Here is a 13895-nt window from a genome sequence, read left to right on the forward strand (position 1 = left end):
TGAGTCATTCTTGTATAAAGAGGACACAAAATTCAGACGGATCTTCTGCACCTAGCATGGGGTAAGTGTAAGTGCAAATGATGACGGCAGCTTTTGCAGATGGATGAGTTGGATGGTGTGATCGTATAGATGCGTACTACTCAGAACATGTATATAGTCACATGAGCATTCCATTTGCATTACATGTGATTCCGAATCAGGCCCTATATCTCCAGATATTGGACTTTCCTCTATTTAATTAGCAGGTTAAGTACAACATTAGGATATCTACAACAATTGATGTATAGGTAACTGTTCAAAAAACTGTATTATATCCCATAGCAGAAGAAATAGGCATGATTCCACACTGGACTAAAGTGTTCATTCTAGCACCCTGAACTTGTCACAACCCGTGCAGTTCCTCTTTCCTGCCTGAGGTGTCGCTGTCTACGCTGGTGCTTCTAGCACACTCTGGTCTGTATCTCAGCAGTTTGTTGTATCAACTGAGAGTGCTACAAGCACCAGAATAGGAGGCGATTCTCCCCTCACCCACAACCCCCTACCTGGGACAGAGATCAGAGAGCGGGAGATGGGGGGAGCAGGACAGATGAGAAAGAGACAGAGGGAGAACATAGTTGAAAGATGGGGCTTGGGTGGAAGATAAAAAGAGAGCGCGGGGCAAGTGAAAAAGAGAGAAACAGGGGAAGGGGAAAGTGATGAGAGAGAGACAAAGAAGTGTGACAGAGATGAGAGAGACAGAGGGAGGACACAGAGATTCATAGATTGAGGGAGGGGAGAAACGAGGGACAGAGATGATAAAGTCAGATGGGAGGGGGCAGGCAGAGGGAAAAAACCCTGCACAATAACTACAGAACAAACAAATGACTGTTAGTAACATATTTCAGTATAATGTCCCTTCGAAGATCTGTTACTTTTTAAAAAAATGTAAATTAATTATATCTCTGCATGTAAATACATTGATTAGGTCATGTGCACATGGCTGTTTTTCCACCAGTTTCCCCATACATTGACCAGGTGAATGGAAGACATGTGTCTACTTAAATGAAAATCACTGATCTGAGCCACGTACACATAACCTGACAGTTATTTTCTGTGTATTTGGACAAAGCTCAATGGAGAGTGGAGAATGTGTCCACCCACGTAACTCTGGGTCTGGTTTCTGTAGCTCCACCCCCTCTTCTCAGAATGAACTGTGCTAGGGGCTTATGTTGTCTTTAAAGCTGAGGTGAAGACAAAGAGAAATATGTAATTATTGACAAAATGAAGTTTAGCTTATTTCTGCATTGAGCCCTGGCTTAGACCATTAAAGAAGAAAGGGGGAAAATCTGAAAACAATCGTAGTTATGAATGCATTACTTATTATCCTAATTAAGTACAGAAGTGTATTAGGCGTGCTTTTTCTATCAATAAATATTAATGACCTTGAATAATTGAACCAACAATTTTCCTGTTTTAGCTTAACATTTCCAGAATGTACATGAGAATTTACTAGGTCCCTTAGTTTTCAGCTTAGAAAGTTGATATACATCTACTCTTGCCATTCCAATGTTTGAGAAGACACATTTATGAATATAGCAACAACAATAACCTATTATATACTAAGTTTATGTGAAAATCAATTGCATGGTGATTAATATTAAATGTATCATCATTTAATAGCTCCTCTGAATGTTGCTAAAAATAGAAGTCTGCTATGTTCAATCTTGTTTTAGTGCTCTCCCTATTAACATTAGTTGACTAAAGCTGTATACACACGTAAAGACTTTCTGTCCAACCATCGAACTAGTTGATTGGTTGGAATGAAAATCTGGTTAGGTATTAAAGCAAATGACAATCAGCAATTTGCTCCTAAATCCCAGAAAACAGATGAAAATGGTCATACAGACAATTTTGTTAAATGTTTGATCTAAACAATTTGTTAAAACAACAGTTTTTGTCCATTTTCCGGCATTTGGGAGCAAATTGCTGATTGTCATTTGCTTTCATACATTACCAGATTTTCATTCCAACCAATCAACTAGTTGGCTGGTTGGACAGATAATCTTTACGTGTGTATGCAGCTTAAGATTTGTTGTAGGTTTATCATAATTGTCTATGTGGTACTATTAAATGAATAGCCACGGTTTACATTTTTTTTGTTGAATGCAATATTTTACTGAAGGGCTGAAAGTATCTTCTCTGTAAACTAGGCAGCATAATTATTAACCACTTGGGAAGTGTATATTTATTTACATATAAGTGCTACCATATCATTTAAACACACCCATACACTATTATTGCAATATGTATTCAGGTCACTGAACTAACAGTTAAATCATCCCTGATCTAGCCAGTCCTTGTGTTAGTCAAAATGAATATAATCTGAACAATAAACTTAATCATGCAAGGTATGTTTTGTGGAATTTCAGTGCCTAATGGCTTCTTTTCTAAAAGATTTCTGTGCATAATTATGTCTATGAGGTGGGTGGGGACAAACTGTGCCCTAAGACCAATTAGTGCAGAAAATCTCCCAGTATTAAACAACACAAAAGCCACCTGAAACAACACTAATAAAACAATGAAGAAATGTATGTAAAATGTTCTTCTATATAAAACCAAGTGTATATACTGTATACAGCCTTTTAATGTGCAGAAGTTTAACTGCTGGTCTCTACTAGAGTAAGTGATGAGCAATCAAAGCATAAATATAACCTGATAAATTTAAGATAGAGTTACAACCAACCAATTGCTGCTGCAAGTACAATAAGTGATGGACAGAGATCTGTACCTTAAATAGTACACAAGCTCTGTGTATAATGAACACTATGAACAAAATCCACATATGGCATACTTTATTTACAGGGAATTACAGTACATCGTGCCTGCCAATATCATAATCTATACAACAGTAGAATAGAGAAACCCCAGCCTATCATATTCTAAGGACATTTTTCAGAGTAAAAATACCTTTATCACTTGGTATAATTAAATGCAAACCAATATTACAGACAGGATGAATGTGTTGTCGTATACATTATAAAGGAACTTATGTAACAGAAACAAAGTTCACTTGTAAGTTATCTGACGATGAACACGAAATATTCAGTAGGCAATGTGTATACGCCTGCAGGTATTATGGCTGAACAACTGACTATAGTATCTAGTACTGAACTGCAGAAATAAGTTACTGTGCACGAAGCCTGTGTCTGCCACTAATAATGACATACGTATGTGTGATTCTGTTGCAGGGGCTGATTGTGGCGACAAGACATCCTCAAAAGAGCAAGTCCATACAGAGAGTGCCATCTGCAGCGGATAACAACCATCCAACACGATGCCCTGCCCCAGTGTAGGTACTTGACATGCTGCCATGCCCAGGGATGCCCTCATGTACCATATCCCCAGCATAGTGGTGTGCAGCTCAGTGGCCGGTGTAGGAGCGCAGCTGGTAGCCGGAGTGTGACACCCACCTGCGAGGTCCAGGCGCCGGGACACATGTGCTGGAAGCTCCCCGACCCGGAGCACACTGAGCCGCGGCCGCTGCACTCCCCAGCAATTCCGCCCCGAGTCTCCGCCCAGGCGCTGACGTCATGCCCGTTGTTTTGGTCCGCCCGACCAATCGGACGCGTTGCCTGGATTCTACGGGAGCCGAGATGGGCCCTTCCTCCCGTGCTGGGGACATCCCCGTCGCTGACAGCAGCAACACGCATTGCGCTGGGTGCGCTGCCTCCTGGCGCTCCTGTAGCGGCAGCAGATTTATCAGCCCTGACATGGAAACAGCGCTGCAGTTCCCGCCCGGCTGTTTCCCAGAGCAGCAGCAGCAGCAGCAGCACAGCCCGGACCACCAGCAGCAGCAGCATCAGGACGGCGGTGGCCAGTGCCTCCAGTGCAACAGCTGCTCCTTCCACGGGGACCAGCTGCCCCTCCTGCGGACTTCCTCTCCCATCCCCGCCGGCGCTCTCCGCAGCAACTCCTCGCCGCTATCCTCTTCCTCCTCCCGGCAGGGCAGCCAGCTCAACGTGAGTGAGCTGACGCCTTCCAGCCATGCCAGTTCGTGCAGAGCTCAGTACCACCAGCAGCAGCACCAGTACCACCAGTGCCACAGCCGGCAGCAGGCGAGCCCCAGCGACAGCCAGCGCCGGGAGAGTAACCCCTTCACGGAAATAGCCATGAGCAGCTGCAGGTACAACGGCGGCGTCATGCGGCCGCTCAGCAACCTCAGCGCGTCCCGCAGGAACCTCCACGAATTGGACTCGGAGTCTCAGCCGCTGCAGCCCATCTCCAGCTCTGCCCCGGAGATAGTCGTCTCCAAGCCCGAGCACCACTCCAACAACCTGGTGCCGTACGGCAGCTCCGGCCAGGAGGCGGCGGGGGGCGGGGGGCAGAGCAGCAGCGGCGGGGGCAGCAAGTCCAGCAAGAAGAAGAACCAGAACATCGGCTACAAGCTGGGGCACCGCAGGGCGCTCTTCGAGAAGCGCAAACGCCTGAGCGACTACGCACTGATCTTCGGGATGTTTGGGATCGTGGTCATGGTCATAGAGACGGAACTTTCCTGGGGAGCCTATGACAAGGTAATGCCGGAGCTGGCTGGCTGCAGAGCCGCTGGGACATTTACTGATATCAGCAGATTATTGCACAGTGGGAAGCATTGCAGCACTTTGTTACATGGTGTCATTTACTTAGCTACATAGTGGGTATTGTTATGTGTGCTGCTGCCTGTGATACAGTTGCCCTGACAGCTTCCCCGTAGTCCTAGTGCAGCATTCTGCCCCCAGAGAGTAGTCCCAGGTGCGGGCAATGCCGTGTCCCAGTGCTTTCTATTCTGTGTCTGAGTTACTTGACAATGACAACTTTCTCTTCCCTCCACCAGTCTGAACCGTGTTTCTGTTACAGGGCTCGCTGTACTCATTAGCTCTAAAATGCCTTATAAGCCTTTCCACGATCATCCTGCTTGGTCTTATTATTGTATACCACGCAAGGGAAATTCAGGTAAATTACCATTTTTATTACATCTTTGTGAATATGTAAAATGTATTTCATTTTTTTTTGCAAATGATGATGCTTTATTTCGTAGTGTTTCCCAAACTACCCACATCAGTAATAATTATATTTCACGCATGCTTTTTTAAATGTTACATCTATCTATCTATCTATCTATCTATCTATCTATCTATCTATCTATCTATCTATCTATCTATCTATCTATGTGTCTATCGATTTATAACTTTTATTTCTCATTTTTATGAGTAAACTTCATTCGGTATGATGACACACAGCTTCCACTTATTTTGTTGAACTATTCGATCTGTCTGTTTTCTTTATGAAAGTCCAGTAGATGGTTGAAGTGATGGGACAGTTATATGTATCCTTAGTGGGTGCACATTATTTCACGCACGAAGTGTTATAAATTCTGTTTGTTTCAACTGAACGATTTATTTATTTGACAGTTGAATCATTGTATCTACTAGATCTAGCAGCATGGCTTATAGCATGTTCAGTGCTTTCAAATCTTATGCACGTATAGGGGGTATATGTGTATATATATCTCCCATGCAGGAATTCACCTGGCATTTTTTTGTAGATTTGAAGAAGTGAAAATGTTGCCTTTATTGGAGTTATATTACATTTAAGTGATGGAAATTCTATTGCAAATTGAGGTTTCTTTATGCGCAATATTTAATGTTACTAATGATGTGTTGTTAATAGTCGTTTCCAATGCCATGTTTAATATTAGCTAATTATGCAATGTGCTAGTAACCAGAGGAATTAAACTAGAAAGAAATAGGGTACATTGATTATTAAGACAATGGTCTTTTTCAGTCCGTTTAAAATACATGTGTATACAGTATATACAGTACTATAACTAGAAGCTTCTTCAAACGTGAGATCACACTAGTTTTCCATAACAAATGCTAAAATGTATGGATGAGCTAAGGTTCCTATGTCAAGTGTGTTGAAGTCGTATCTGGTCAGTTAGTAAATTCGGGTGATTCATAATAGTGATTTTGTATATATATATATATATATATATATATATATATATATATATATATAGATAGATAGATAAATATATTTTCACCGCCTGAGAGTGTGCTTGCTTTGTAGTACACCCATAGTGTAATGCGGTGATGAATGATTAGACTATAAAATGAATGAGGATGAGAATGGGAAGTAGCTGAATTAAATGGTAAAGTCACATTTATTGCAAGTGAAACGAAAATCCAGCGGATTCCTAATGTCGTCTGTTTATTTTGTCTCCTTACTGTGCCAATGAATGTTCTGTCCCCACGGGAAGTCTCAAAATAGTGATACATAGAGATTATACACTGCTACAGAGAGAATATACTTTGTGAGATCGCTTCTTACAAAGCGGCATTAATAATAATCTGATGTTTAGATTCCCCCACACTCTCGGTACTATGGTAGGACTATTCATACAATACAATAGTAAATAAATTCATGCAGATAAAGTTAACTAAACAGTACCACAGTCCCGTGTGTATACTCCATAAAGTGACTCTTCAGATGAAACACATTGATCTGCTCGTTCATGTCAGAATAAGAGGTTTCCTTCAGGAAAGTCATTATAGAATCATTATTTTACTCACAACCCAATACGGCCAGACTCGTGTTACTGTGTATTCTGTAGCAATCCGTCAGGTTACACAGGTTACATAAGCACTGGGGTATATTCATGCATATATGTCTGTGTGGCACATGTATATGTAAATGATTTGTAGTCTCCTGTGTGCGCTGCAGAGCGTTCAGCACCTCGGAGAGCTCCCTGTACAGCCACAGCCGCGATCACTCCCCATCCGTGTCCCTGCTCTCTGCGACTCTCATCCATGTGCCCTATGCACATCCATTTACATGTGCCGCCTGGCACAGCAGTTACCCATATTCCGTGTAACAACTCCAGCAGTGTGTGTACCTCGCTGAAAATATAATCACAGGCTACACTGTCATTTCTGAATTTTATAGCGTTATATTTGTAATTTCAGTATTATATACTATTATGATTATTATTCATGATTTCTGATAAACTAATGTCTTTTTGTTGTTGTTTTTGTTGTATGGATCAGAAAAGGAAGCAGGCATCGCTAGAGGTGCTCTTGCTTCGTTTTCCTCCTTAGCTGGAGACCAGAGCAGAGGAGAGGGGGAATCCCTGTCCTTTCCCCACTACAGTTACATACCGCAGGCAGCAGCTGGCAGTCCGAGGTGCCCCTCACTCACTGGGCTCCATGCATTATTAATGTATCCGAAGCTAAAGATAGCTGATGTGCCGAGCGAGCCCGCAGACTGCTAATGATGATGGGGTTACCCCGGCGGCTCGGAATCCCCCGGCTTCTCCGGGACTGCCTGTGTGTGCGGCTGGGAGTATAGCGCGCATGCGCAGTGCCGCAGTGCGTGGGGAGAGCAGCTTCTAATCATCTGTGCAGGCAGGGTGAGGGGGGGGGCAGCAGCAATCAGTGGGGGCTTCCTCTGCTCATAGTGTACCTTTTGTGAAGAATATGGACTTATTGGTACTAGTTTAGGATTCAGCATGTACAAAGGATCACAGGGAAAGGTAATTCCCCATATGAATGCATAACGTGTCTGCTAGGGTGTATCCTGGGAAACCCTAGCTTATGCAGAAAGTATGATCACACAGATGCAGGATAATAGATCACAAATAGCTTCAGAGCTGTAAAGGTGGGGGTATTTTGTTCTCTGTTTGTGAAAACCTGGCTGGCATTGTGCAGAGAGTGAATTATTTACCAGGTTAATTTTCGAAGAATTCTTTAAGCATGAGAGCACATTGCTTGCCAAGGGCATTTTGCGGCTCCATGGATGAAGACATTGCCAAATTGTTTTGGAAAAACATTGCTTTACTTTATTAGATGCCACAGGCAGTAAGTACGGTATGAAAATAACAACTCTGTTGGAAGTATTTCTTAATGCTATTAACCTTTTGGGGTATTTTGCAAAGTGCTGGCCTTTGTATTAGCAGGTTATTATTCATGCTGTTTTGTTCTTCTGATGATTTCAGTCTGCGTTTGAGTTAGCGTATGTGCAATGACTGATATACAGTAGTTCACATAATGACATACTATCCTGTATTATAGTTATAGTCAGTGTAAGTGTATAATTTAATCCACCAATATAGAGGAGAAAAAAAATTATATATTTCATCATTTTTACACAACATATAAGGCCAGGAATCTTCTAATTAAGATAACAACTATAATCCAGTAAAAAATACTATTTTCTTTTAACACAAAATAACGAATATAATTCTTTTTCCCCCAATTTATAAAATTCTTTCAGCAGAAACAAGGTTTAAGGATGTAGTTAATCTCATTACAACAAGCCATGCAGCATGAACCGTTCCACTGCATATCCATAAGAACACACATGGCCGATTCCCTTGTATCCACACATAATTAAAGAAATTGATGGTGCTTGTTTGAAATTCCCCGTTACAATACAGCCTGCCGAAATCATTTGGTGTCTGGATGAGTCAGGAGCATTCTATGCAAATGATGACACCTTTATAAAGATGATCATATTGTCATTGTAAGTTAGGATGTCAAATATTGAGATTTATAAGACTCGAGTGATCTGCAGCATTGAATTAGATCATTACTATATATGCAAGTGGCACTGCATGTCACATGCTGCAGCAACCAGCATGCTTGCACCTTTAGTGGAGGGTGTTAATGGAGGATACCCCATTAATCCAAATGCATTCATATGTTAATATTGCAAATTAATTTACAGGATAGCACACAGAAAAGCTTTTGTTAAAAAAAAAACCCTCTTGTAAGAACATACTCTGACACTGGTGGTTAAGGACATAAGGAATTGTGTTTCCTATATTTAATGATTATGAGAACAATTTTTCTTATGCAGTTATTATCTTGCATATATAACTATAATGCAGCACCATTATTATTTCATTTATTTAAACATCTTGAGGAAATTGTTATTTGGTAAACATCCTCTTCCCTTTATCTAGTGTAAGTGACTGGGAAAATTATCTGCAATGTTTCAGGCTGCAGAGTAATGGTTCATGTTTTCATTCAGTTCTGCAGTCTCTGTGGGATTACTTAGTACTAAGCCAAGATTCATTCCCAGTGCAATAAAGGTTACATAAGGGAAATGCCTCAAAATAACATTAAACAAAACAATTACAATTTAAATTCTGTTTCATTGATATCTCATTTACAAACACAATAGAAGTCATTCAGCAAGTCCAATGAAAACTGCAGCGGCACAGTGCAAAGTTAGTTTTGGTCTACCCAGCTGGGGCTTCTCCGGAGAGCATAGAGTAGATGCACCTTGATATGCTGTGGGAAGACCATCCAGATGCTTAAGTGTAAAGTCCACTTTCTGTACATGCGCTGTGCATAATCTATAGTGAGTAAGTGCTAACAGGACTGGTGCCACCAGTAGGCGCGCCTAAGAAGTTGCGTTGGTTGTCATAGTTCAGGTGGTACCTAAATGATTGAATGATGTCCCTCATTCATGGTCCCCCCACCCCTGCAGCACCACTACACTGACTGATGGTCCATGAGATTGATGAGCGGCAGCTGTCAGCTTTTTACCTTTGAAGCTGCCAACTGTGGCTGCTCCATGTCCATCGTAGGCTGAGAGGATGCCACTGAGCTACATTGTCACTGCCAAGGGCCACATTGCTTGTTTGTCAGGACCTGAAGATGCTGCCCCATCCCGCCTACAAAGGTAAGATGTGGTGGGAGGAAAGGACCCTAAGGAAATGGGGTCCCAGCATTGTACAGTGCTAGGATGCCTACAATCATTCTGCCAACCATGATTTATACTATATTTCTATTGGGAGGGTGATAAATTGCCTTTTGGGACCTAATGTGAACAGTGCGTGCCTGCATGCCGATGCTTTTAAAGAACAAAATAAAAAGATGATGCACACAGTGCAAATAGCTATATAGAAAGAGCTGGTGGCCTATATGAGAGAGACTTACTGAGAGAGCAAGGGACTAAGGGGTCTATTTACTAAGCAGTGTTAGGAGACATATGAAAAGTGATAAGAAAGTGATAAGGTGCCAGCCTATCAGCTCACAACTGTCATTTTTCAAACACAGCCTGTGAGATGGCAGTTAGGAGCGGATTAGCTGGGACCTTATCACTTTTCACTCTGTCTCCTAACACTGCTTAGTAACTAGACCCCCATATGAGATTGTACTAGCAGAATAGAGAGGGAGACTCTAAAGGAAAGCACAAACAAACTAAATCGGAGAGAGACTAATGGAGAAAGATAAAAGTAAAGAGACTGACAGAGAGCAAGATAGACTTAAATAGACAGTGGCTAAAAAAGAGAGAAACTCTAAAAGAAAGAGAGAGACTAAAAAAGATTAATGGAGAAAATTACTACTAGAGAGAGCAAAAACACTAAAAGAGAGAGACCCAGAACACACATTAAATGGTCAGGTAAGAGACAAAAAACAGTTTTTAATGGTCTGTTATGCAGTATTTCACATATAACTATTGAAGCTCAATGAAGGAAAATTATTTACAAATGCAGCACAGATGGTGTAATGGTTAGCATTACTGCCTCACAGCACTGTGGTTGTGGGTTCGATTCCCATTACTGCCCTAACTGTGTGGAGTTTGTATATTCTTCCATTGCTTGCGTGGGTACTCTGGTTTCCTCCCACACTCCAAAAATATACTGGTAGATTAATTCGGCTCCCAGCAAAAATTAACGCTAGTTTGTTAGTAGTATGTACATGTGTAGGGACTATAGATTGTAAACTCCACTGGGGCAGGGACTGAAGTGAATGGACAAATATTCTCAGTAAAGTGCTGCGGAATATGTGTGCGCTAAATAAATAACTGGCAGTAAATAAATCAATGTAAGATTATTGGAAAAAACTAAGATTAAATGGGTCAAATGAGGAAGACTAATGCTGCCCATACATCAGCTATTAATTGGGTCAATTCCCCATTCTGCCGATGATGGGTTGGGTGATTGGCAAAATCCAACATATTTGACAATCTCTTTTCACTGATTCTGACACAAAAATTGGCAAGTTGGGGATTTTTAATATGTTGTATTTTGCTGATCCCCCGAGAAACCACCAATCAGCGGAGTCCAGGCGATTGGCATTGGTCATTCGTCCATTAGATGTATGGCCCACATAAGTCTGTCTGATTCCAGCCATCACCTCCTCCCTCTCTCCCTTGGTCTCAATAGCATTTCTATACTTTATTGTATGATCTGCTTATATGATTGTATATGTAATATATCTAGTGCTCATTCTAGCACCCTGCACCTGTCAAATCCCGTGCAGTTCCTCTTTCCTGCCTGAGGTGTCGGTCTCTGCTCTGGTGCTTCTAGCACACTCAGCTGAAGAAGCAAACTGCTGAGATACAGACCAGAGTGTGCTAGAAGCACCAGAGCAAAGAGCGACACCTCAGGCAGGAAAGAGGAACTGAACGGGTTGTGACAGGTGCAGGGTGCTAGAATGAACACTAGTATCCATAAGGTTGTTGGCTACGTTTTGGCAGAGGGTTCTGTTTACATTCATTGATCGGTCTGAAACAATACTCTTGATTGTAAATTAATATTAATTTACATGGCCCCTATCTATAAATATCAAGTTGAACATAAACGTAAGTTGTTCCGCTCTGAGTACATTTTTTTTTTTTGCAAACTTACATGTAACGTTAGGAGCCGCTATATTACCGGCTCTGCTTAGGTAAAATTAGCTATTATGCACAGAGAAATAATATGGTAGTTAACGGACACATTTGCACAAAGTGGTGAGGGTTGAATCACCACAGGAGTACCTTCTGGTGCTAATGAGCTGAAGAAGTGCAATCATACCTCACTGGGGATCTCAGACAAAAATAGCAGCCACATAGCTATATCTGCACTCTCTCTTATCAACATTTAAAAAAAAAAAAAAAAGGCCCTCCAGGGTAAGTGGCCACTAGAATTCTCCTGGACATCCGTAAAATAAACTCAAAATCAGATTACATTTTAAAATTCGTATGGGAATCCACTTTTATAGTAAAATACATTTATTTATAATTACTTAAATTCATAGGTATATCAGTATACTTCAACCACAAAGAATAAAATAAACATGCTCTTCTGGAACTAAAAGTCCCATATATGTGGAAAAATTAGCATTAATAGATATTTTTCTGCCTTGTTATATAAACTCTTTTTATGAACTTAGATGTACCAGAGACATTGTTTCTATACTCCATCATAGTCTCATGGCCCAGCTAACACAAAGAGGTATTAGCATAAAAATATTTGTCACAGCTATGACTATTTCTCTGACAAATTCAAATTTGTTAAGGGTTTTGGCATCATACTTACTAATTATATATAGTACATTTTGCGATAAAAATTTTGCAATAAATAGAGGTTTTAGCATAATCATGGCCAAGGTTATGGGCCTACCCACCACTTCACGGTAACCTCTTAGGGTAGTTCCCTAACATACTAAGGTTCAAATCCAGAACGCAGGACACCCCCAAACCAGACCGGCTGAGCCACCCCAGGGCACCACTTTAATAAGAAAAGTGAAGTGTAAAATTGGATCGATAAGAGCAGCTACTGCTGCATATATAAGAATAGAGATGTGAAAATACATATATAATAAACAGACAATAGAAGTATTAAAAAGTGCAATAACGGAAAAGTGTGTTATAATGTAATGCCCTGAAGCAGCCCAACCAAAGCAATCCAGGGGACCCATGCCCCAAAAATCAACCCAAAGCTTCACACAGTATATAAATTTGTAGGACTTACCTAAATTGTACCTTTTAATACTGTGCAGTCACAATGCCAGACTACCTGCTTAATACCAATGGAGGAGGGGTGCTAGTCCAGGCTGAAGGTGTCTCGTACCTTCAGGTGTGCAAAGGAGCACACTGAATACAGTATATGGAAAAGGACCCTAGACTGCACACCCTGAATATATATAATGGGAGGTGCTACCTGTGGAGACTATAATTGCAGACACAAAAAGACAAATTACAAGTGCACAACTTCAAATTACTAATTATATATAATACATTTTGCAATAAAAATTTTGCAATAAATAGAGGTTTTAGCATAATCATGGCCAAGGTTATGGGCCTACCCACCACTTCACGGTAACCTCTAAGGGTAGGTCCCTAACATACTAAGGTTCAAATCCAGAGCGCAGGACACCCCCAAACCAGCCCAGCTGAGCCACCCCAGGGCACCACTCTAATAAGAAAACATTCAGTTCTCTAAATTAGTCTAGTCAAAATTAAAACATATATTTAACATTACTATAAAACTGTAGTGTATCTATAATAGTCCTTCAATTCGGTCCCTATGTTGTGAATTTTTAAAACTGATGGACCACAGACAGATTTGTTCACATATAAGATGTTAGTTGATCAGTACAACAAAACTCCATAGCCTTTCTACAGTGTGTGGCCTCTTATTATACATCCAAAATCTGATTGCTTTTTTAATCCATAAAGATGTATAACCAGGTTAATCATTGATCCCCATCTCCTGTGTGTGTGAGGTCAGCCAACTCTTAAATAGTAAGTTAGAGTGCACAGCCAATTTTTATTGAATTTACATTATATTGCAATTGTTATTACTAGCATTTGTTTATATGCTGCCAGGATATTCTGCAGTGCTTTACAAATGGATTACTGCAATAGCATGTGCCGTTTGGCCAAATTTGGATGCAGTGATTCATATCAATTCAATCAGACAGGCGGGCGGACCGGCAGCACAAGCTTGCCAGACTCTGTAGTTGAAAGTAAGAAAACACTATTGTGCTCAGTAAACTTACAGTATACCAGTCACTTAGTGATTAAATCTGACGCAATGCCGATATTCGTGTAAATCTTCATTATCATGTGTGTATGCATCTAAGTGCATTCCATGGTGTGAG

General features: G+C 41.0%; 1 protein-coding gene across 2 annotated transcripts in view; it reads left to right on the forward strand.

Annotated features, from left to right (window-relative positions):
• The first annotated feature begins 3569 nt into the window (after nt 1-3569).
• Nucleotides 3570-13895, forward strand: part of KCNN2 (potassium calcium-activated channel subfamily N member 2) — a 193843-nt gene continuing 183517 nt past the window's right edge. For both annotated transcript variants that reach the window (XM_088477692.1, XM_088477693.1), the window contains exons 1-2: nt 3570-4550; nt 4873-4968. In XM_088477692.1, coding sequence (XP_088333818.1) covers nt 3570-4550; nt 4873-4968 — 1077 coding nt within the window. The remainder of the gene's footprint in view (nt 4551-4872; nt 4969-13895) is intronic.

The sequence above is a fragment of the Taudactylus pleione genome, unplaced genomic scaffold, assembly GCF_031769625.1.
Source record: "Taudactylus pleione unplaced genomic scaffold, aTauple2 ptg000202l, whole genome shotgun sequence".
Classification (NCBI taxonomy): domain Eukaryota; kingdom Metazoa; phylum Chordata; class Amphibia; order Anura; family Myobatrachidae; genus Taudactylus; species Taudactylus pleione.